Consider the following 22,591-nt stretch of genomic DNA (forward strand, 5'->3'; position numbering starts at 1 on the left):
TGATACTCTTTCACTTCTTTATCAGATGTTCTGATTGATCTTTGTGATGTTCCTTTCACCTAACATTCATCAATGATTATACAATGAAATGAAAGGTTTGCTCAATGTTCTTTCATCATATGTTCTTCATTCTTCAAACGATGTTGTTGATCAACAATTTCTTATCGTCTGATAAACGATGTGCTAATATGATATGATCTTCGTTTCGTTAGACACAGTTACATCCTTTATTAGTTTAAGCAATTAATCAAAATTGTAAGGTATTGAATTTTTAGTGTGTTTTGGATTTTTTTCTTCTTACATTTAATTATACTACAGGCATTTATAACTATATTTATGTATGTAAAATTATTTCTTTATCCCTTTTATAATATTAGTCTTTCAACTTTTTACTTCTTTCTTAATTTTACAATTACATAGTTAAAAAAAACAAAGCATAGTGCCGCTTTACAGATTTAGCATGTACAATAATAATATAGATAAATGATCAAATACAAAATTATATATTAATTTTATATAAATAAGAAAACATTGACAAGGGACAATTTGTTTGTGCTTTGTTTATTTAAAATAATAAATCTTTTAACAAATTAAACAAATTTATGCTCTTTTTAAATGATTTTCTTATAATGACCAATTTTAAAAATAATTTTAAACAAAATCACCCTTTGTATATATGTGTTTATTTTAAAATTAAGTAGTTTTTTAAGAAGAAAAATCTATTTTTTTTAATTTCTTATTTTAGAAATATCTATTATAAGTTTAGACAATCGGACCAATATTATATTACCAGTAAAGTAGATGTTTTTAAAGGTAAATTTTTCTTGCACCTCCATTGTTCCTCTTTCATGTACCTTTCATATAATGTTGAAAAATTAAATTGGTCAATCTTGACACCTTTTTTTCTTATTTTGAATACTGACTTGTATAATCTGGTGGTTGAAATCGGATCTGGAGTTGTATATCGGATTGTACAAATAGATTTGTTTTTATCATTTACAAACTGGTTTGTACAATCTGTTTTACAAGTTCGAATCTGGTTTCAACTACCAGATTGTACAATCCAGTATCAAATGAAAAATTTGAATTTTCATATGGTCAATTCCCTGCTTGATATGCATTTTTCGAAAAATGTCTTGAAGTGTCTTAACCTTAAATCCATATGTTTGCCACCTTTAATATAAAAAAAAACCTACCAATATGGGGTATAAAACATTATAAGAATTGACATTTAGGTTTAAATTTTAAGTTGATCCCCCTTTCAATTTAGTCGGGGTTCAAAGGCCAACTTGAGAGTTTGGATCTCTTGAAACCTTCTATTGAATGTTTAGATTAAAACCAAAGAAGTGACAACAATACTGACCAAAGTCATTTTATGTTGTTGATGAGTCAATTCAAAGAAGTTCCTTAAGTACATCTTATCCCTTAAATAAAAGATTTACCATTGATTTATTTTCATAATCAAGTTATATATAATTCATTAGTTGAAACCAGAGTCATAGATTCTAGTATTTTTTTGGAATATGCATATTAGGCAGAGGACTGACCATTCTGGAATTCAAATTTTATTGTTTGAATATCAAATTGCACAATTTGATAGTTGAAACTGGATTTGAGTTTGTATACCGGATTGTACAAACCGGTTTGTACAATCGATATACAATACCAAATTCGATTTTAACTACTGGATGGTACAAGCCGATATTCAAAATAAAATAAAAAAAGTGTTCAGATTGACCAATCTAGTATACTGACAAATGTATAATTAACTTTTCAAACAATTTTTTTTAAATAACATCTTATCTCGTTGTGTTAATATAAATTATGAAGTAGATTAATTAATATAAAATTACTTAGTAACATTATATGTGATATGTATATGTATTTTATCTTTAATTTTATTAATTTTTATTTAGAAAACACAAACATATTATGAGAAATAAGAAATGATAACAAAGGAAAATCACTTAGTTTATAAAAGGATTAGTTAATTTAGAATAAACAAAATAATAATTTTTTTTATAAGTAGATAACATATACAAAGCAACTTTTCTTTATTACATGAAAGAAAATATAAATAAAGTGTGAGACTAGTAAAAACTAAGAAATAATAATAATTTATTATGATGATTGTAATTTATTTATTATAAAAGGTGGTGTAGTGTAATTCTTGTAATAAACATGAAATTATTATGTTAATTAAAATTAGAATTGACGTAAGAAGTTTCTATTGTGTTTGTTTAGTGTATAACTATCATTATAAGTTATTTACTATGTTAGTTTCAATGGAAATAACTTTATTCCATTCTCCACCATTAAATTTTTTGAACCTTACTAGTTTGAAATTTATTTTTTATCATTCTTGGCACTAATTTATTTTAATAATTTTTTATCACTTAATTATAAATTTATTTTTTATTATATATTTTTTTCTTCTAAAACCATCACTGTCAATAGCTCTGAGAGTGTGAAAGCCCCAAAAACACTCTACAAGTAAACACTTCCTTTGTTTTTACATAAGACACAATGCCACGAACCAAACTAGGTAACAAACCAATGCATATCAAACAAAAAGAACCACGCCACCTTTTTTTCGTTTCTTCTACGTAAACTACATTATCATTTTAAGGTATAGGACTTTTACACAATATGTTCTGTAGTTTTCTAAAATCTTGTATACCCCAAAGTTTTAGATCTTATGATTATCTTTCTCCTGTGGGAAAAACAATAAAATTTCTCCTTTATAACGTTGATTCTTCATATGTACATGAAATTATTATCGTATTAAGTGTGATTGTGATTGGATATGATAAAACCATAAATTGAGAGTCTAATAGTTATTTTTCCCCTAAAAGGTGAGAAAGTATTTTCACTCTTTAGATTGAGATGAGTATGACATAAGTTTGTATTAAATGATTTGCATATAAATTAAAGCGAAAAAATGCAAAAAAAAAGAGAGCATGCGTGATATTCCTTACAAGAATATAAAGAAAGAATAAAAAATGCAGATGAAATTAGTGGAAAGGACAAAATTATTCTTATTTCACTATAGATTTGATAGAAGAAAAGTCTAAAATAAAATTAGGATAGTTATAAAATTTAAAACAAAGTTTATAACATAATTGATTATATTATAAATAATTGATTATAATTATATAATATAATAATAAATAGTGATAATAATAATATAAATACATTTATATAATAATAATAAATTAATAATATTAATACTATAAATATTAAATATTATAAGATTATAAAATAATAATAGTAGTAAAAATAATAATAACAACATTATAGAAATATATTCAAAATTAATTCATAAAATAATAAAGATAAAATCATAATTATAATAACAATATTTAATCAAAATAAATTTATTAAAAATAATATATAAAAGTAATAATAATAAAATCATAAATGATAATTATAATAATAAAATAATAATAGTAAATTAAAAAAACAATAATAATATAAATTAATTTATTAAATAATAATAATATGAATAATAATTATTTTATTTTATTAAAATATTTTTTTTATATATTTTTAGTTTTATTGATTTTTTTCTTATAGAGGATTTTTTTTTTCTTAATTAATGTCCTTTAACTATTCTTTTCCCACTACATCATTTTATGTTTAATATGTATAAGGTGATTCATTTTTACACCAATTTTTCTTATTTTGTTAAATTTTATAAAATGTATTTTGATTAAATTTTTTATAATTGTTTGTATTCAAATTTTATTTAGTTTTATCAAAATTCTTTTCGAACAACTTTGTATGTGTGCACAAATATTAAATAACTTGTATTTTTTAAAACTCAGATGGTAAAAAAATAATATTTGAATCATAGTGAATTTCATATACAAATAACTCATTTTATTTTATTTTAAATTTATTTTAAATACAAGAATAAAATTATAATCTTATAATTTTATCAATTTTCCCCATTATATCATTCACAAATTTCTATCAGTTTGAAATATCTTTCCATTAATCCAAAGAATTTGATTTTTTATTCTCTTTCTCTTAAAATCCATTATTTACCTTTTCTTGAAATTCCCTCTTGAAGAGAAACACACCCTAGAAAGAGTTGTAATAGGATATAATAAGATGATAATTAGTAAATTGGATGAGCATCTAAATGGTAGATAGATATAGAAATAGAAGTATTGATGTTTTGAGTAGTAGCTTCTTTAGAATATTATTTAATTTTTAAAAAGTATTATATGATAATAAGAAGAGGAATGAAAAGTTGACCACCGATACAAGTGGCAATCGGAGAACGCATTGCGTGCTTCATCACCACATCTCTTCTTTTCTTTGCTGCTATTTCATGAAAGCAAAGTTTCATGCCTTAGTTAAATCAACCATTTTTTATAGTATATTTTATGAGACCACACTTTCTGCTCACACTTTAAGAAATTTTCTATTTCAAGAAATCTATGCTTTCGACTACAATTTATTAAGGCTTTTTGTAACTTTCAAATTCAAACTATTATATACATATATATAATGATACTTTTAAGAACTCATATAAATATAATATAATATTATTTTACCTATTTTTCTCTATTACATTACTTGTTATATATTCTTCTTTTTTTCTTTTGTATAATTGTTATAGGCTTAATTATATTCTAAGTATTTTATAAATTTAAATATTTTTAATTACATTTATAGTAAATTTTTAAAATTATATCTTTTTAAATTTTTTAATTGATATAGTTATTACTTTATATCTTCATTGTTTATTCATGAAAAAAAATTACATAATTAAGTTTTAAGTTCTTTTTGTAAATTTTGGTATTTTGAGTTAAGATTCTATTAAAAAAATATTATATATCTAATTTTTTATATGTTATAATAAAGTTCCTACCACTAATTGAAGTAATATAATGAATTAATTTTATAATCTGAAATATAATATGTTCTGAAACATAATATTATTATAATCTTGGATAATAATTTTTTTTCACTAATCTTGTCTCCACATGGTTAGTTTAATTTTTGTTTTAATAAAGAAAAAACCATATAATTTTTTATAAAAAAAATATGATTAAAGATATTCATTAGTCCTCTTTTCAAATTGATTATATTGTGAGTACAAATTGAAACTAGATAGTCACTTGAGACAAAATTAAATTAAACTCAATTATGTGAATAGTAAGCAATAATAATGTAATGTGTAACATCTCTAGATTTTCACACATCTAAAAACTAAAATTTGTATAAAATATTAAAAAGAAAATATAAACATAATACAAATATATCCACCACTCTTTCTTAAAATGTTACAAAACATATCTCTCTTCATAAAACTTTAAAATCTACATAAAAATTTCAACTAAAATAATTTCATCATCCAGCTTCTCACTGAGGAGGAGCTCAAAATCACCTGTAACATCATCTGCTCCTGTGTAAATACACGATCATCACAGATAAGAAACAACACAAACAAATAACAGGGTAAACTAACTATATAAAACAAAATTCTATATAATTTCAATTTGAAATTAATAAACATAAATCATTAAGTTTCATACAATTTCTCAAATCATCAAGTGTCACACAAATTCTCAAATCATCAAGTGTCTATTAATATTCAATATTCATCTTTCACATGTCAGACTTCCACTGACTCATATCACATAGACAATTGACTCTACTTCCAGAAGACTCGTGTATTGAAATTAGAATCCTGAGACCTGCACCTGTCATACTACTCGTTGTGAATCCACACAACCATGCGCATAAACATCTCAATATCTCATCATCTCGTATGACAGGGTAAATTCATATGACCTCAAAGACCAGATTATATTTCAAACCCCAGACAAAGTCATACGAACCTCCATCGACTCTCACCAACTGAATAACTTCATCTATGCGATTCCATTATATCAGTAGAGTCAGGATGTCTCATTACGGGCCTGACAGATCAATACACCCTAACAACAATCTCAACACGATATTTCCTTTCCTGAAAATACTATGTCTTGATCACACTTTGAAATCATTGCACACTTCATTTAACACATCAATACACCATTCAATCATAATATATAATTTAAACTTTCTAACAATCCAAATATATCCAAAAAGTTATTTAACAATAGTAATCCAAAATAAACTATGCTAAAATAATAATAATAGCAATATCCATATATGTATACAAAATTTTGGATTGATCGAAAATATTTTAGGTTGATCTAAATGACACCAGAAATTTTGGATTGATCGAAAATATTTTAGGTTGATCAAGATTACACCAGAGAGCACCAGAAAATTTGGATTGATCGAAAATATTTTAGGTTGATCTAAATGACACCAGAGAGCACCAAAAATTTTGGATTGATCGAAAATATTTTAGGTTGATCGAAATGACACCAGAGAGCACCATAAATTTTGGATTGATCGAAAATATTTTAGGTTGATCGAAATGACACCAGAGAGCACCAGAATTGTTGGATTGATCGAAAATATTTTAGGTTGATCAAAATTACACCAGAGAGCACCCAGGAATTTTGGATTGAACGAAAATATTTTAGGTTGATCGAAATCACACCACAGAGCACCCAACAATTTTGGATTGAACGAAAATATTTTAGGTTGATCGAAATCACACCACAGAGCACCCAGGAATTTTGGATTGAACGAAAATATTTTAGGTTGATCGAAATTACACCAGAGAGCACCCAGGAATTTTGGATTGAACGAAAATATTTTAGGTTGATCGAAATTACACCAGAGAGCACCTAAGAATTTTGGATTGAACGAAAATATTTTAAGTTGATCGAAATCACACCAAAGAGCACCCAAGAATTTTGGATTGAACGAAAATATTTTAGGTTGATTGAAATTACACCAGATAGCACCTAAGAATTTTGGATTGAACGAAGATAGTTTAGTTTGATCCAAATCACACCAGAGAGCACACAAAATAACAAAGTCTCTGCTATAGCTGAAATTACTCTAAATCAAACAACCCAGACTTAACAACATTATAATTGTATAACAACAACCATATATCAATTTCACATTCAAATCTCAATCAATTTCTAATATACTTAAAACAAACAATTCTGGAAGAAAGTTTGAGACTGGTGACCACGTCATCCTCACATCCAGATCTTCTAGCCTAATCTTCTATTGGAAATTAAGGCTAGCTTCCCTTACCTAAAAATTAGCAAATATTCGCTAAGAGCTCCAAATCCACCAAGAACTTAATGGTAACATAATCTGCACCACAGAGTCCTAATAAAAAATCTAACTATATCATTAGGACCTTGAGCTAACAGATATTAACCCTGAAGCTAAAAAGGTCACATGCAAAGCAAAGACAAAAACAACCTAACAAGTTCAAAATTTGACTCAAAGAGAAGAGCAAAAATTTACTCTATCAGATATTCTGATCGGACAGTCTTGTAGTACTCACTGTTAGGAATCTGATGAAGGACTCTGATCTGATGAACGAGGAAGTCAGAATCTTAGAGGGAAGGGAGAGGAAAGGAAAAGAACTTTCTAGAGAGATGATGGTTCTTTTTAAAATGAAACCTGAATAACATAATTTCTATTTATATCTTTTAAATTTAATAATAAAATATTCAGATATTATTTTAATTTTACCACTTCTACTCTAAGACTATTTTTCTCAATCCTTACATAATGTAATAATCATTTTCTCAAGTACAAAATCAAATAGTTAATACTTAATTAAAAGTCATAATTTTTTTTTATGTATAATTGAATTAAAACTTAATTAAGCTTTTCTTGTATGAGTTATTACATTAAAATAATTACTTAATCATTTTCAGTTTTTGAGCTTTATGAGATATAGAAAAATGAAATAGAATTAATTTTGATTTAGTACAGTGAGGACAAAAGATTCTGATCATGAAATCTGCATTCCATGTCTGCATTACATTGCTGTGTGGTGTGGCCCACTTTTCCTTCTGACGATGTCGTTTTCAGCTTCCAAAATAAACAGAACAGCCCCAACTTCCACCAGCACAGTGCCATAGTAGCCACTGTGATCTCCTTCACCTTTATTTCCTATGCCATAATAATAATAATAAAAATAAAAATAAAAATAAAAATAATAATAATATAAATAAGAATTAAAAACTTTACACAAATAAGCACAACATAACAAAAGCTTTTCATTTGATTCATTGATCCATTAATTTCCCCTGTTTTCAGCATTTACACTCATGTGATTGACACAAGACGAAGGCTTTTCCACTTTCTTCCCTGTACAACTTCAGTTCTCTCTTCCTTAGGGTTTATACAAGCTTTCACAAAGGGAACTCCATTGATTCTGTTCTTCTGGGTCCAAAAAAATGAAGAGGGGTAGTAAAGTAGACCTGTTTGTTCTGCCCAACAGGCTCACACTGCTTCAGATTTTCATGGTGGTGATGCTCTTTTACTTGCTTTTCATGAGCTTTGAAATCCCTCTCGCTTTCAGAGCCGGGTTGGGTTCCGAAAATGGCGCTGTTTTCCTCACCGACGCATTGCCCATGCCCGTGCCACTCTTGCTTGAAGAACCGGATCATGGGGTACAAATTCGCGGGCCCAGAGGGTTGAAGTTGGAGAAAGTTTCCTCCTTGATGTTCAACGGGAGCTTCTCGGAGGGTTCGGAGCTGCACAAGGTGGCGCGGCACGCGTGGGTCGCTGGAGAGAAGCTGTGGGGGGATGTGGAGAGTGGGAAAGTGAAGAGCTTTGCAAAGGTGACGGTTGAAAACGGGTCGGACTCGTGCCCGAATTCGGTTTCGGTTTCCGGGGCGGAGTTTCGGGGGAAAGGGGTGATGGTGCTGCCGTGCGGACTGACGCTCTGGTCGCACGTGACGGTGGTGGGGACGCCGCGGTGGGCGCATGCGGAGAGGGACCCTAAGATAGCGGTAGTTAGGGAGGGGAATGAGGCGGTGATGGTGTCGCAGTTCATGATGGAGTTGCAGGGGTTGAAGGCTGTGGACAAAGAGGAACCGCCGAGGATTCTGCATTTCAATCCTAGGTTGAGAGGGGATTGGAGTGGGAAGCCTGTGATTGAGCAGAATACTTGCTATAGGATGCAGTGGGGTTCTGCTCTCAGGTGCGAGGGGTGGAAGTCTCGTGCGGATGAGGAAACTGGTGAGTCTTTTTCTAAGGTTTTTTAAACGTCTTATTATTATATTATCATCATTTCTCTGTTTATTAAATTCATAGGATAGGACAAAGGTTAGGTGAAGTATTGTTGTCCATGTTTTGGGTGTTGGTCTCGTATCAGAATTTAAGTTTCACTCTGATAATGTGCGTGGACGTTAGTGGCAAGTGTTTTGGGATGAGGAGTTTGCCGACTGTGTGGGTTAGGAAGTGGATTTTGGGGTTTTCATTGTAATGACAATGGGGGCACTCTTTGGTTCGTGAATTTGTTTTAGAATGGGGACTGTTTGTTGTGTCAGATGAAAAAAGTAAAACAGATTTAGATGTGATCTTATCTTTTTACATTATTGAACCATTGTGTTTTGTTAAATTAATAAATGTTGACTATCCTGACTTGGTTTTTAACTGAGCAAAATGGCATTGGGGAGTCCATGTAGCCCACCTCACATGGTGGGATGGCTTGTGTTGTTGACAGTGAGGACTCTTTTTTGTTCATTGGAGTTGATTTTAGAGTGGGGACTGTCTGTGCTTTGAGTTGGAAATGACAAAAAGGTTTTAGTTTTGATCCCATCTTTTCAATGTTAAATTGGACTATTTTGACCTGGTCTTTAACCCAACAAAATGACAAAATGTAGCTAACTTCCCTTAGTGTTCTAAGGCATTAGTCGTTGTTGTCTATGATGACTTTGGATACCCTGACTTGATGAATGTCAATGGATCTCGAATTTAAATTTAAAAGAGAAGATCTAGAAGATTTTCATTCTGTAGTCTTCAATTTCATTCTCTTTTGTGAATGTGGACATCTTGCATGCATTCTTGCATTTTCTTTAACTGCTGTGTGTCTTAATTCAAGGGACATTTTTTGTTTTTGCTGAAAATTTCTTATTTTTTTGTGAAGTTGATGGACATCTAAAATGTGAAAAGTGGATTCGTGATGACAACAATCGTTCTGAAGAATGGAAAACAACATGGTGGTTGAACAGATTGATAGGAAGAAAAAAGAAGGTGACAGTTGATTGGCCATATCCTTTTGCAGAGGGTAAGTTATTTGTTTTGACCATAAGTGCTGGCTTGGAAGGGTACCATGTTAGTGTGGATGGAAGGCATGTGACATCCTTTCCCTATCGCACGGTGGGTACACTAATCTTATCTCCTTCTGTAGGAATGCATGAATATCTTACATGTTTGTGTTATATTCATATTTCACAGGGATTTGCTCTTGAGGATGCTACTGGACTATCCATAAATGGGGATGTTGATGTGCACTCTATATTTGCTGCTTCCTTACCTACATCACATCCTAGCTTTGCTCCTCAGATGCATCTTGAATTGCTTCCTCAGTGGAAAGCTCCTCCTCTTCACAATGTGAATGTGGATCTTTTCATTGGTATTCTTTCTGCTGGAAATCATTTTGCTGAAAGGATGGCTGTGAGGAAGTCCTGGATGCAGCACAAGCTAATCAAATCTTCACATGTTGTGGCTCGATTTTTTGTAGCCTTGGTAAAAGATCACTGCATCATCTACACACCCAAATAATGATAATTTTTTTATTTATAATAATTATGTAGTGTTTTTTATCTTACTGTTTTTCTGTTTTTCCGTTTTCATATGATAGCATGCGAGGAAGGATATAAATGTGGACATAAAGAAAGAAGCAGAGTATTTCGGTGATATTATTATAGTCCCATACATGGATCATTATGACCTTGTTGTGTTGAAGACCATAGCTATCTGTGAATATGGGGTGAGTGATGAGAGAGGAGTTGAATATTGCTTATTTATGTACATATTTTAATATTTTATCATCTCTTAGCTTGCATAATCATTTACCGCTATTGAATATGCTTCTTGCAGATTCATACAGTGGCTGCTAAGTATATCATGAAGTGTGATGATGACACATTTGTCAGAGTGGATTCTATCGTAAATGAAGTAAGAAAAGCTCAAACTGATAGAAGTCTCTACATGGGAAATATGAATTACCACCACAGGCCTCTTCGCTACGGGAAATGGGCTGTAACTTATGAGGTACAATTTTCATATCAATTACTCTTGAAGTACGGATCTCTATTTTGAAATCTGTTTATAATCATACAGTTCGCCTTTGTTACTGTGTGTTTATTCTGTAATTATCATGAAATGTTGTAGGGTGGTCTCAGTGTACCAGAATTTGAACTTTTCATTACTGGTTGTACGGTTACTGATTGTTTCTTTTATAAAAAAATGTATCCCTTTTATTTGAGTGTTATTAATGCTGGTGCACAATTTTCCCCTTTTAGCTAAAATCAGTTTATTAGTGGCATAGTTATCTATAGCACACTATACTATAGCAGGATTGGAGTTGCCATGGGCTGCTCCAAGTTTGAATAACGATCTACTTTTTAATAGCAGCCATAGCAGCACTAGAGTAAACTTTCTAATATCCATTTTTTCCCTCTAATCAGCATGATTTTGGGAAGACTTTTAGGGGCAAAGGTGAGATCTCTCTCCCTTTTTAGAATCTAAGAAAAGCTCATTGGATGTAATTACCCTTTGCTTCTTTCAACTGTGCAACACCAACACTATTCAGCCGTTCCCCACCTATCTCCAGTAGTATTTCCCACAGCACCCACCTTCATTCATTGCTCCACTCAGAAGAACTCTGAATCATCCCTATTCTTAATTCTCAACCTTCTGGGTTCTTTTCTATGCAACATCTTCTTTCTCTTTTTATTGTATGTTTATTTGAAATATGAATGTTTTGAATTTGGTTTGTTTCCTTGACTCTTTTGCTGTTTCATGGTGTATTTTGCTTGAAAACTATGGCCTTTTATTGTTAAAAACATATAATTAATTTTGACCTTTTTTTAAATTGTGGAGGCTCTTTTGACCCTTTTTTGTCTCTGTCCTTTACTTTCAGGAATGGGTAGAGGAAGAGTATCCTATCTATGCCAATGGTCCAGGTTACATAGTCTCTGCTAACATTGCTCAATTCATTGTATCTGAATTCGAGAAGCGCAAATTAAAAGTATGCAATGTTACATTTTCTTGACTATCTATTCCTGATTTCTATCTTCTGCTTTGGTGTATATGTGCATGTCTTTGCATGCATGCATACACATGGATTAGTTAATATCTCAGTTTTATTAATTCTAACATACACTGAAGGAAGTTGTTGGCTGTTGATGATACCCAATTTTTACATGGTGCAGTTATTTAAAATGGAGGACGTGAGCATGGGAATGTGGGTGGAGCAGTTCAACAGCACAAGAGCAGTAGAGTATGTGCACAACTTGAAGTTCTGTCAATTTGGGTGCATTGAAGAGTACTACACTGCACATTACCAATCACCGAGACAAATGACATGCATGTGGGAAAAATTGCAACATCAAGGAAAACCACTCTGTTGCAACATGAGATGACAAATGTGGTAGGTATAGGTGATGTGTAGAACAAGATGAAAGTGAAAGGAAAATGCACAGCTAGTTAGGCCAGATCCATGATTATAATATAGCTCTGTATATAAGAACTTTTTCTGAAGAGGGGGGTTTCGGGGGTTTTGCTTGAAAATGGTGAGGATTCTTGTGCCAAGTTTTTATGTTTTAGGTTTCCCCCTATTTTGATCCATACCCCTCCACCTAAAAGAATAGACGGTGTAGGTATATCATGGTACATCTTACATAGAGTTAAAGTTGGATGCTACAGGGTTCTGGTAAAGGAACAAACCAATGGTTTGTAAATTTGTAACATGGAGCAAAATGGCGCAGAAGCAGAATAAATTACTTCTCTGCTTTCACTTCATTTTCCTATGTTCTTTCATGCATTAAACAAGTTGCTATCTTTCACCTTGAACAGGTATTTACTGAGTGGATTTTATTTCTCTCAAGACAAAGATTGTATTTTAGAAGATAAAATGCACTTATAGTTGTTGATCAATACACATTTACAATGTCCTTTTATGGTGAATAACTTAAATTGTGATAAAAGATTACATTTAACTACTGACATTTAAAGAAAAAATATTAGAATTTAATTTAAAGATGGATAGAATATTAATAATTTAAAGAAGTAGATGATTATGAATATCAAATATACTTGTAAACATAGAATGTTAAGCAATGGTTGACAGAATTATATTTTGCTACTAGAAAAGGTAGTGTGAAAAAATCTCTAAAATAAAGAGAGGATATTAAGAATAATTATGTGGGAAGCAGGCAAAAGTGTTAAGAGACTAAGGTTGTAAAAGGGCAGGGATAGAGTCTTACTTAGTCATTATGTTTGCAATTTTTAAGTTTCATTATGTTTGTAATTTTTAAGTTTTGTCCTCAACTGATTTTTTTTTTTAGAATCAACTCTGTTATGGGCGGGACTGTTTTCTAAAAGACAAGGTTATTTTGTGTAAGAGTGTTGTTATGGGTAGGGGCAGCTTCAAAGTTTATGCTCTTTGATATGACTTATTTATAAGGGTTGAGACATCCTAAAGTGTCTCATTTTATTTTATTAATTCAATTTTGAAAAAAAAAATAAAAAAAATAATTAATTGGCAGCAAACTTTTTATTCTAATTTATAATATAAAGATAGATTAGTATTTAACAGTAAAAAGTGTTATACTCTTAAGTAAATGGCATCACTAAAATTTATGTTCTTTTTTTATGTTTTGAACAGGGATTATTTATTTATTATATTTATATTTTCACGTAAAAGTAATAAAAAAAACCCTACTGTTCCGTTTTCATTTTGTCAACTCTGACCAACCAAGTTGACCCTAGAAAGATATTTATATATTTTTTAAATATAAATGTTACCAAACATTAAAGTCTATTTTTTTTATGTATTTCCTTAAATTTTTAGTCTTCTAAAAGAATCAATATATACATATAAATTTATTTTATAAAATTAATTACTCTAATATTGATATAAAAATTATATTCAAAGCAAAATGAATTATTAATATATTATTTAAGTAAATTTTAATAATTTAAATTATTTTTATAAAATAAAAATCTCGAACTTTCTTTTTGGTAAATCTATTTGAAGCTTTGTCAAGGCTGATTCTCTTTGCAACCAATCAATTTAGACTGACACCCAATTGTATATGCAGAAAAAAAAATACTAAAATGTCCTTAATGAAATCGAAATTAGGTTAAGTGAAATCTGCACCCAATCACAGCACCCAACCCCTCATTTTGTGGGCAAAACAGCAGCTGTCACCGCCTTCTTCGTTTTCGTTTTCACACTCAACCCAACAGCCACCGTCGTTTTCCGATTCTCCCGTTCGCATTTCTCCTCTGAGGCAGCAAAAGCTTCACTTGAACGAGCCCTTCAACGAACACAAACCTAGGAGCGAAGGACGTCCATTGTTGTGGTCACTGAGGCATTGTCTGTGAGGGAGTTCGATAACGACAGAGAACGAAGCTACCAAAGAAGACAATGTGAGTTTTAACATGTCCTGTGCATTCCTGATAATTTTATGCGGAAGTGATTTTTGACTTTCAGATTTTCTTATCCGAAAGTGATTTATCTACTGCGGATGGCTTCGTCCAGAAGGTTGTGTGTATACTTCCGCATCTCCATATCCATAACACATTTAACTCTTCCGGATATGTACATCCGCTATGCAAAACCCTATTCCGAATGATGATATCCGTAAGTCATTTTCCTTCTACGGACATGGACGTCCGGAAGCTTCAACTCCAAATGTTAAAGAAGACAAAGGCAAAATGAGGTTTTAAAAAGTTTGTCGGGTGCATGAAGCAATTGATTGGGGGTAAGAAGTAATTGTCCTTTGTCAATTCATTCCTAAATGGGTTTGACCAAGATTCTTTAAATGGTCTTAACTTGACTTGTGCTATTTTGATTGTTTTTCTATAATTTTTGGAAATTCTATTCATTTGGTAATGAACATTGTAATTGCATTCTACACCTAAGAATTTCAATCTGCACTCCTATATAATATTAAATGATCAATTTGCCCTTTCGAAAATAAATGTCCAATGTAGGTGGTAATGTGTTGGTTTGGAACATTTTGCAGGTTTTGTTCTTGGTGGTTGGGATGGTGTTGGTTTAGTTGAAAGGTGGTTGCTGGAGTTGGTTTTGATGAGTCTACATTTTTTCATTTTTCATTTTAAGTTTCATAATATACAACTCCCTGATTTTTTTATTGTAAATTTTAAAATGGTATAAGTTTTTTTTTATATATATTTAAGAACATAGAATCTAAGAATACAAATATGTATTTTGGAACGTAGAATCCAGAATACATATTTCTATTTCAAATTCTCTCCGAAATATAATTGCATGAAATTTTAACATTTATTTTGAATCTTTGTATTTTTTTCTTTATAATTGAAAATGTGATGTGATGTATTTAGTGGTATTTGTTGAATATAAAGATGCAATCTCAACTATGGAGCAAAATATTGGACGAAGTCGATAAGTTATTTGATATGGATGAGTCCAACATTATGAAGTTAGTGATATCTCAAGATGAATTGGTTGGAAGATACTATGTTCGACCATTTACAATTGATGAGATAAGTGTCTTTTCATTAATTATAGTTGAAGAATTGTGACATGTGATATTCTAAAAATGTGTTGCATATGTGTAGGTATTTGGTATGCGAGATAAATTACTTCAATGGGTGCATAAGATGACCTTTAAACTAGGTTTTGTAGTTGTCATATTTGTTAGAATACGTGGCTTGAAACAAGAGGGAAGGTGAATTGTTTTCGCAAAGCTTTTGCAATTACCGGTGTGATATGATTCCTCTAGCAAGATGTAAATGATTCTTTGACATTTTATGGAATCAACTTGAGTTGGAGAATGAATATGCACTTTTAATAGAATTGGATCAATGTTCTATGTTTCAAGAACTCACCAAAACTTGCATCAAACACCAAACTCACATGGAAGACCCATTTCTTGCCAATTGAACCGATTAAAAGAGGTAAGAATACAAATGAACCGATTAAATTGCTCAATAATGGAAATGAACCGAACAAATCAAGCTAGAAAAGAGATGAACCGAACATAAAGTGAAAAGGAAGCAAAGCACCGAATAGAAAGAAGCTAAGACATGTTTAGTAGTTCATATAAGCATGGAAATGAAAGGAAAGATGGAGAAGAGAGGAACTTATGAGAATGGAGAGCTTGGTTAATGGTCACGCCACTTGAAGTGTGAAGGCTCCAAGATAAGTGAGCAAATGCCGCCACTTGAGAGAACCAAGGCACTCAAGATAAGACAAGGTAGAGGAGAAGACAAAGTTCTCACACAATTCTCTCTCAATTTGAGTAGAGTTTCTCTATATCCAATTTCCAATCTGCATTATGAAGGACCTAAGCCCTCCTTTTATAGGAGCAAGGGTCGGTCATTTACATAGCTTATTCCCTAAGCTACCCAAAAAGCTCCTAAGCTCACGCCCCCCTACTAAGCTCACTCCCAAGCTTCTAGAATTTCCTAGACTAAAGCCTAAAGATGCTTTTACAAAAGAGGTGTCTAATGTTTCCCTCTAAGCACCTTTTATTACACAAGAAACTATCAAAAGAGAAAACAATCTTCCACTATTTCCTAATTCCTTGAATTTGCTTCTTGTAAGCCTATGAGGTGGGCTATTGACTCCTTGAGCGTCTACCACTTGGGCCTCTACCTCTTTTTGTCCTTGATTATTGGCTTCCATTTTCTTGAAAACTTCAATTAAATAAACTAATTGATTAATCTGTTCAACTACTGGATATAAAAAGCTTAACAATTATATAAACAAAAATTGAACCTGTTGATTTTATAAATCAATTGATTGTTTTGTGTGCAGAACACCGAAAAGAATATATATCACAAATATCATAGTAGGGAAGAGAAAATTCACACAAAAGAATTGTATTGATTCACTCTTAACCAAGAGCTACATCTAGTACTCAACACACCACTGAAAATTCATTAATGCAATTAAACTAGATTACAAAAACAACCAAGAGTAGTGATCTTGAACTCTTCAAGAACATACAACACCCTTAACAAAACATAAACTTTAGAAACATGTTTGAATCTATTTACAACACAAAAAGTATGAAATAATAAATTTAGAATACACCTTGGTTTTAAACAATTGAAGAACAGTAGACAAGATAACCCATAACCTACCTCACACTGTAACAATGATCCAAGATTTCGAGAATGATTCTAATGCTCTTTGATTTTCTCTCTTGAAAAATATTCTATAATCTCTTGTATTTGTTATTCTTAAAATGAAAAGAAAGTTATCTTTATATAGAATTAAAAGATTGTTAAATTAGTTTGATCATTTAATAAAATCTGTTTAAATCAATTTAAAAGATAGTTTGAAAATCAAAACAACATTATGATAAAATTCTTTAATTCATTTTTAAAACAAACTGATTGTTTTCATTTTCTATTGAAAAAACCCGTTCATTTATCAAAATAACTATTGTTTTTACTAAAGAAAAGATAAAAGAAAAAAATAAATCTTTAAAATCCTTTAAGTATTTTCAACCACTTGATACAATAAATTAATTTGTTAAAATAGTTATTGTAGTCATCAAACTTAAACATAAGCTATTCAAACTGATTTAAAATACGAATCAACTAATTAAAATTAACACAGTTTTGAAAAAAAAAACATTCAAAAGAGATTTCAAAACAAATTAACTTGAACCATATCCTAATTAACAACACAAAATCTAGTTAACTAGACACACACACAATATATTCTTCATGACAAATTTGTAAATCATCAAAGCCTCTTTGTTCAACAACATTTGTTAGAATTGTAGGTCTTAAACAAGAGGGGGGTGAATTGTTTATGAAAGATTTTTGCAAGTATAGAAGGTAGAGTGAATGACTATGAAGAATTAATCAATTAGAAAATTGTTTAGCCAATTAGAAAACTGGTTTTAGTTTGATTGCAGAAAATTAACCTGTTATATTTTAGAAACGACCGGTTGTTTATGAGAAACAACCGGTTGTTTATACCAGCAGTTTATAAAATCAAATATAAAGCAGTTTAAAGAGTGTAAGGAAGGAGAAATCCACACAGAGTATTTATACGATTCACTCTTAACCAAGAGCTACATCCATTCCTCAGGTAACCATTGAGAATTCACTAAGTAATCAAACCTTGATTACAAACAACACATCAAAGAGATGATCTTGAACCCTTCAAGAACACACACCACCTTTGGCAATCAACACACAGTTTTCATAACAACCTCTAAAACTGCACAACACCAAGTCACACAAAATTTCAGTTATTAAGAAAGGAATAAAATACACCTAGGTACAATCAAAGATTAAAGTATATAGAATACAGATAATCCTATTTCACACTTGAGAATGATCCAAAAGCTCTTTGAAATCTTGATAACTGATTTTGATTGATCTTTCTTAGTTAGTTAATGACCAAGAGCTTAAAACAACCTTTTTATACTCCAATCAGTTGGTCAAAGCATTTAATTCAAGAACCAAAATCAATTTGAATCATTTAAAACATATTTGCATAGCTTAATAGAATTCTGTTAAGGTTTTCATAAAATTAATCGATTGAAATCATGAATCAATCGGTTGAATTGGCTTGATAGCAAAGTCAAACAAAGTCAAGCTTTTTAAATCCTTTTCAAAAACCACTAAGTGTAAAACAATCGGTTGAATCGACATTTCAACAGGTTGAATTTTCACTTTCTTAAGAAAACATATCTTTTTCAAAAGGATTAAGATTCTTTTAACCTTGGATCATCACAAGGAGTGGATTAACAAATTCAACTACTTCTAGACACACACACAACCAATAACAAGGATATTTATGCATTCCACTTGGATTTGGAGGCATCAAAGCACCTTGTTCAACAATATTGAGGTCTACCAAAGAAAATGGACAACGAGAAAGGAACACTTGTGTGTTGTTAGGTTGTGAAAAAGGTGATAAGTATAGTAAATAGATAAACAATTTAGAAGTGACTGTAATTGATATAAGAAAATCTGTGTCCTTTTAAATTGCAGGACAAACCATTTGCCGATGGAGAACGTTGGGTGTTGAGGAAAATATGTGGTGCTCATAACCATGGATTGTCTAATACATTAGTTGGTCACCCTTATGTTGATAAATTAAAAGTGAATGAGCCTTCGATGGTTATTGACATGACTTAGGGTTTAATAAAGTCAGCAAACATATTACTTATTTTGAAAAAGCACGATGAGGATAATACTACAACAATAAGACAAGTTTACAATGCTAGATATGCATACAAGAGATCACATAAAGGAGACAAAATTAAAATGTAGCAGTTGATGATGTTGCAAGAGCGTGACAATTATATTCACTAGAGTAAGTGTAATGAGTTTGTACATCTTGTTACATATATTTTTTGGACACATCTGGATGAGATTAAGTTGGTGAATGCATTCAACATTTTCTTTTTGATGGACAACACATATAAAATCAACAAATACAGGTTGTATTTGCTTGAAATAGTTTGTGTGACATTCACGAAATTGACTTTCTCTGATACTTTGTGTTGTTAGCAACAAAGTGAGAAAACAACTTTATTTGGACCCTTCAAAGATTTATAAGATTGTGTTTAGGACAAATATGTTCCCTAAAGTAATTTTTAGTGACATAGATCTTGCTTTATTAAATTCATTTAGTAATGTGTTTCTCGAAGCCACCAACCTTTTATGTCGATTCAATAATAATAAGAATGTTAAATTAAAGTGTAAAATGTTAGTGGACTCTAAAGTTTTGGGAATTTGTTATCGATGCATGGGTCTCTGTGATGCATTTATGGAATGTGTGAAATGCTTTGAAGTTTTTTTTTCTCCATGGCCATTATTTTTCGAGTATGTGAATGACACATGGATCATTCCATACAAGGAAAAACTTGTTTAGTGTTGGATAGACACAATCATGCATTTTGGTAACAACGTCAAATAGGTAAAATAATTCAAATATATTTCTTAGTTATTGTTAATAAAGTAGGGTTAATAACTTGTTGATTTCACATTCATTTCATAGGGATGAATCTGCATTGGAGCCTTAAGCAAGTACTTCAAAATAGTATAGGAGACTTGTGTAACCATGAATAAGTTCACTATTTTAATATTCATCTAATTTGGGTTTTGGCCTTAATTTTTTTTCTACTAATTTTGTGTTTTTAGCTAGAGTGGACGATCTAACTAGATGATCAAATGGTTACATGTGGTTGATAGTCTAATAGGAGTGTCTGACTAGACGGTCGGAAGGAAGTCTCTACTACCACTATGAAAAGGTCGAAGAACGAAAAAGCCCAAGTTTCTTCTTTGAATCGAAACGGAAAACAAAAATCGAGTTAAATAAGTAGAGAATATAATATACAATATATCATAAACAAAATTGAAAGCAAATCATCTGCGAAGATACGAAGAAATATAATTTCAGATTAAATAGGAAAAAAAATCCAAGAATTTTGAAAAGCTGGAAACTGAGAACCATTAACAAAATCTAAAGTAGATTTTCTCAAGATCCTTGGAGCAGAAAACCTATAAAAATATACAAGTAGAACTCATTAAGCTTCAAAGTTTGATCGACATTTGAAAAACAAAGCATTAGAGTTTTTCATATTTTCTTCTCTGTAATTCTTTCATTTTGCCTCTGCATGAAAGACTAAACTCCTTTAATTTGATTCTCTTATAATTTCACAATGAATTATGCAATAATTTTTTCTTCTTCAAAATATTAATGTGTTAAATATCTGATCTTTTTCTGAATTTAATTGTTGTTATGTGGATTTTTTTTAACGCATGTTGATAATTTAATTATGTCTTTAATTGAACTCCCACTACAAGAAATATTGATGTTAGCCTCCCCAAAAAACCCACACAAAGACTAAAAGGGACACTAAACTCACTCTAATTATCATTTAGTGTCTCTCTTTTAGTCTTTGTGTGTGTTTTTTGGGAGGCTAATATCAATATTTCTTATAGTGTCTTATTTGGTTTTTTGAACAATCTCTTGGGTGCATGATTCAAGAGTTAAAAAATTAAAAATTTTATGAGTAGACGCATGAAGACAAGTAAGGTACTGAATAAAATAGTGGACGCATGTTTCATTAATGAGATTTGATTGTCTTTGGTTGGCGCATGTCTGATAATTCAATTATGTTCAGATGATTGAATGAATGATACATTTATCAATTGATGAAGAAGTCATTGTTGGAAAAGTTTGAGAGTCAACATGCTTTCTTTACTACTTTTGATCGTCTACTTTGTTGAACCAAGTGGTATTCAAGCTTTGAAGAATCCAAAACCCTTTGAAGGATGTTGAAGGTTGTGCTTGTTGTTGCTGAGTTGTCTTAGATAGGATCTGGGGTAGATTGAGTATTATAATTCACTCTTGATTGAATCCAAAGCATAGGCATTCTCAATCTTTTTAAAAGAAAAGTGTTTTTCAATCTAAGTGAAAAACAACCGATTGTTTTGTCGAAACAACCGATTGTTTTATACTTAAGTGTTTTTAGAAAATGTTGAAAACTGTTTTTCAAATGGTTGAGTTGTCAAAACCAAAACAACCGATTGATTCATGGAAACAACTGATTATTTGTTTTGGTACCATAACAGAAAAACTGTTTTGTGCTTTGACTAAGCATTAAATGATTTTCTAACTGTTTACGCTCCAGTTTTTAATGCTTTGACCAATCTTTAAAGGCAATTAATAGTTTGTTAATATTTGATAACAAACAACTTTGTTTTACAAATAGAAAAATAGATTTGGGTTTTTCAGTTTTTACAGATTTTGAAAGAGTTGAGATTGCTTAGAGATTGAGTTTGATCAAAGAGTGTGAGATAGGATTTTCTCTTGTATTGATTTCAGATTTGCTTCTGTAATAAGTGTAATCCTTGTATCTGTTGAAAGAAACCTTTGTGTGTTTGCTGAGAAGTGTTGTGTGTTCTTGAGGGGATCAAGATCAGCATTCTTAGTGTTGGTGTGTTGACCAAGAGAAGTGTGTGCCTTGAGGGGATCAAGGTCACTTTCTTGGTTGTGTTGTAAGTGATCTAGGTTTGATTGCTTAGTGGAATTCCTCAGTGGTTTCTGAGAAGACTGGATGTAGCTTTGGGTTTAGTGTGAACCAGTATAAACATCTGTGTGCATTCTCTCCATCCTTAATATCTTTAAATTCAGTTTTAATATTTGCAAACTGGTATAAACAACCGATTGTTTCTGCGAAACAACTGATTGTTTTTCTGGTGCTGTTGTTTTTTGCTTTGTGTTTTGGCAAACTGAATTTCTTATCATTTGTTTCTTGAAGTAATTTCATTCTTGGCTTAAAAGTTTGCGAAAACCTTCTTTAAACAATTCACCCCCCCTCTAGTTTAAAGCCATCCTTTCTAACATACTTTACTTTTTTACACAATAACTTAAAATCCCGATTTTTACTTTATTGTTATTGCTAATCTTATTGTTTGCATATATATTTTGGATATT

At 30.9% G+C, this 22,591-nt stretch overlaps 1 protein-coding gene across 1 annotated transcript; it reads left to right on the top strand.

The window, feature by feature from the left end:
* The first annotated feature begins 8,142 nt into the window (after positions 1–8,142).
* On the top strand, positions 8,143–12,975 carry LOC137810706 (hydroxyproline O-galactosyltransferase GALT6). Its single transcript, XM_068612113.2, has 7 exons — positions 8,143–9,132; positions 10,043–10,275; positions 10,354–10,644; positions 10,760–10,888; positions 10,999–11,172; positions 12,044–12,151; positions 12,336–12,975. Exons 1-7 carry the CDS (start codon positions 8,346–8,348, stop codon positions 12,543–12,545), a joined length of 1,932 nt encoding a protein of 643 aa, XP_068468214.1. The 5' UTR covers positions 8,143–8,345; the 3' UTR covers positions 12,546–12,975.
* The last annotated feature ends 9,616 nt before the right edge of the window (positions 12,976–22,591 follow it).

Source organism: Phaseolus vulgaris, chromosome 2, assembly GCF_051622355.1.
Source record: "Phaseolus vulgaris cultivar YP4 chromosome 2, ASM5162235v1, whole genome shotgun sequence".
In the NCBI taxonomy this organism is placed as follows: domain Eukaryota; kingdom Viridiplantae; phylum Streptophyta; class Magnoliopsida; order Fabales; family Fabaceae; genus Phaseolus; species Phaseolus vulgaris.

What these genes read in the sequence shown, in the direction of transcription:
- LOC137810706 (XM_068612113.2), top strand. Translation starts at nt 8,346, where the DNA reads ATGAAGAGGGGTAGTAAAGTAGACCTGTTTGTTCTGCCCAACAGGCTC. An exon ending in CATCCTTTCCCTATCGCACG is followed by an intron (nt 10,276 to 10,353) that starts GTGGGTACACTA and finishes CATATTTCACAG; the next exon opens with GGATTTGCTCTTGAGGATGC. An exon ending in TCGAGAAGCGCAAATTAAAA is followed by an intron (nt 12,152 to 12,335) that starts GTATGCAATGTT and finishes TACATGGTGCAG; the next exon opens with TTATTTAAAATGGAGGACGT.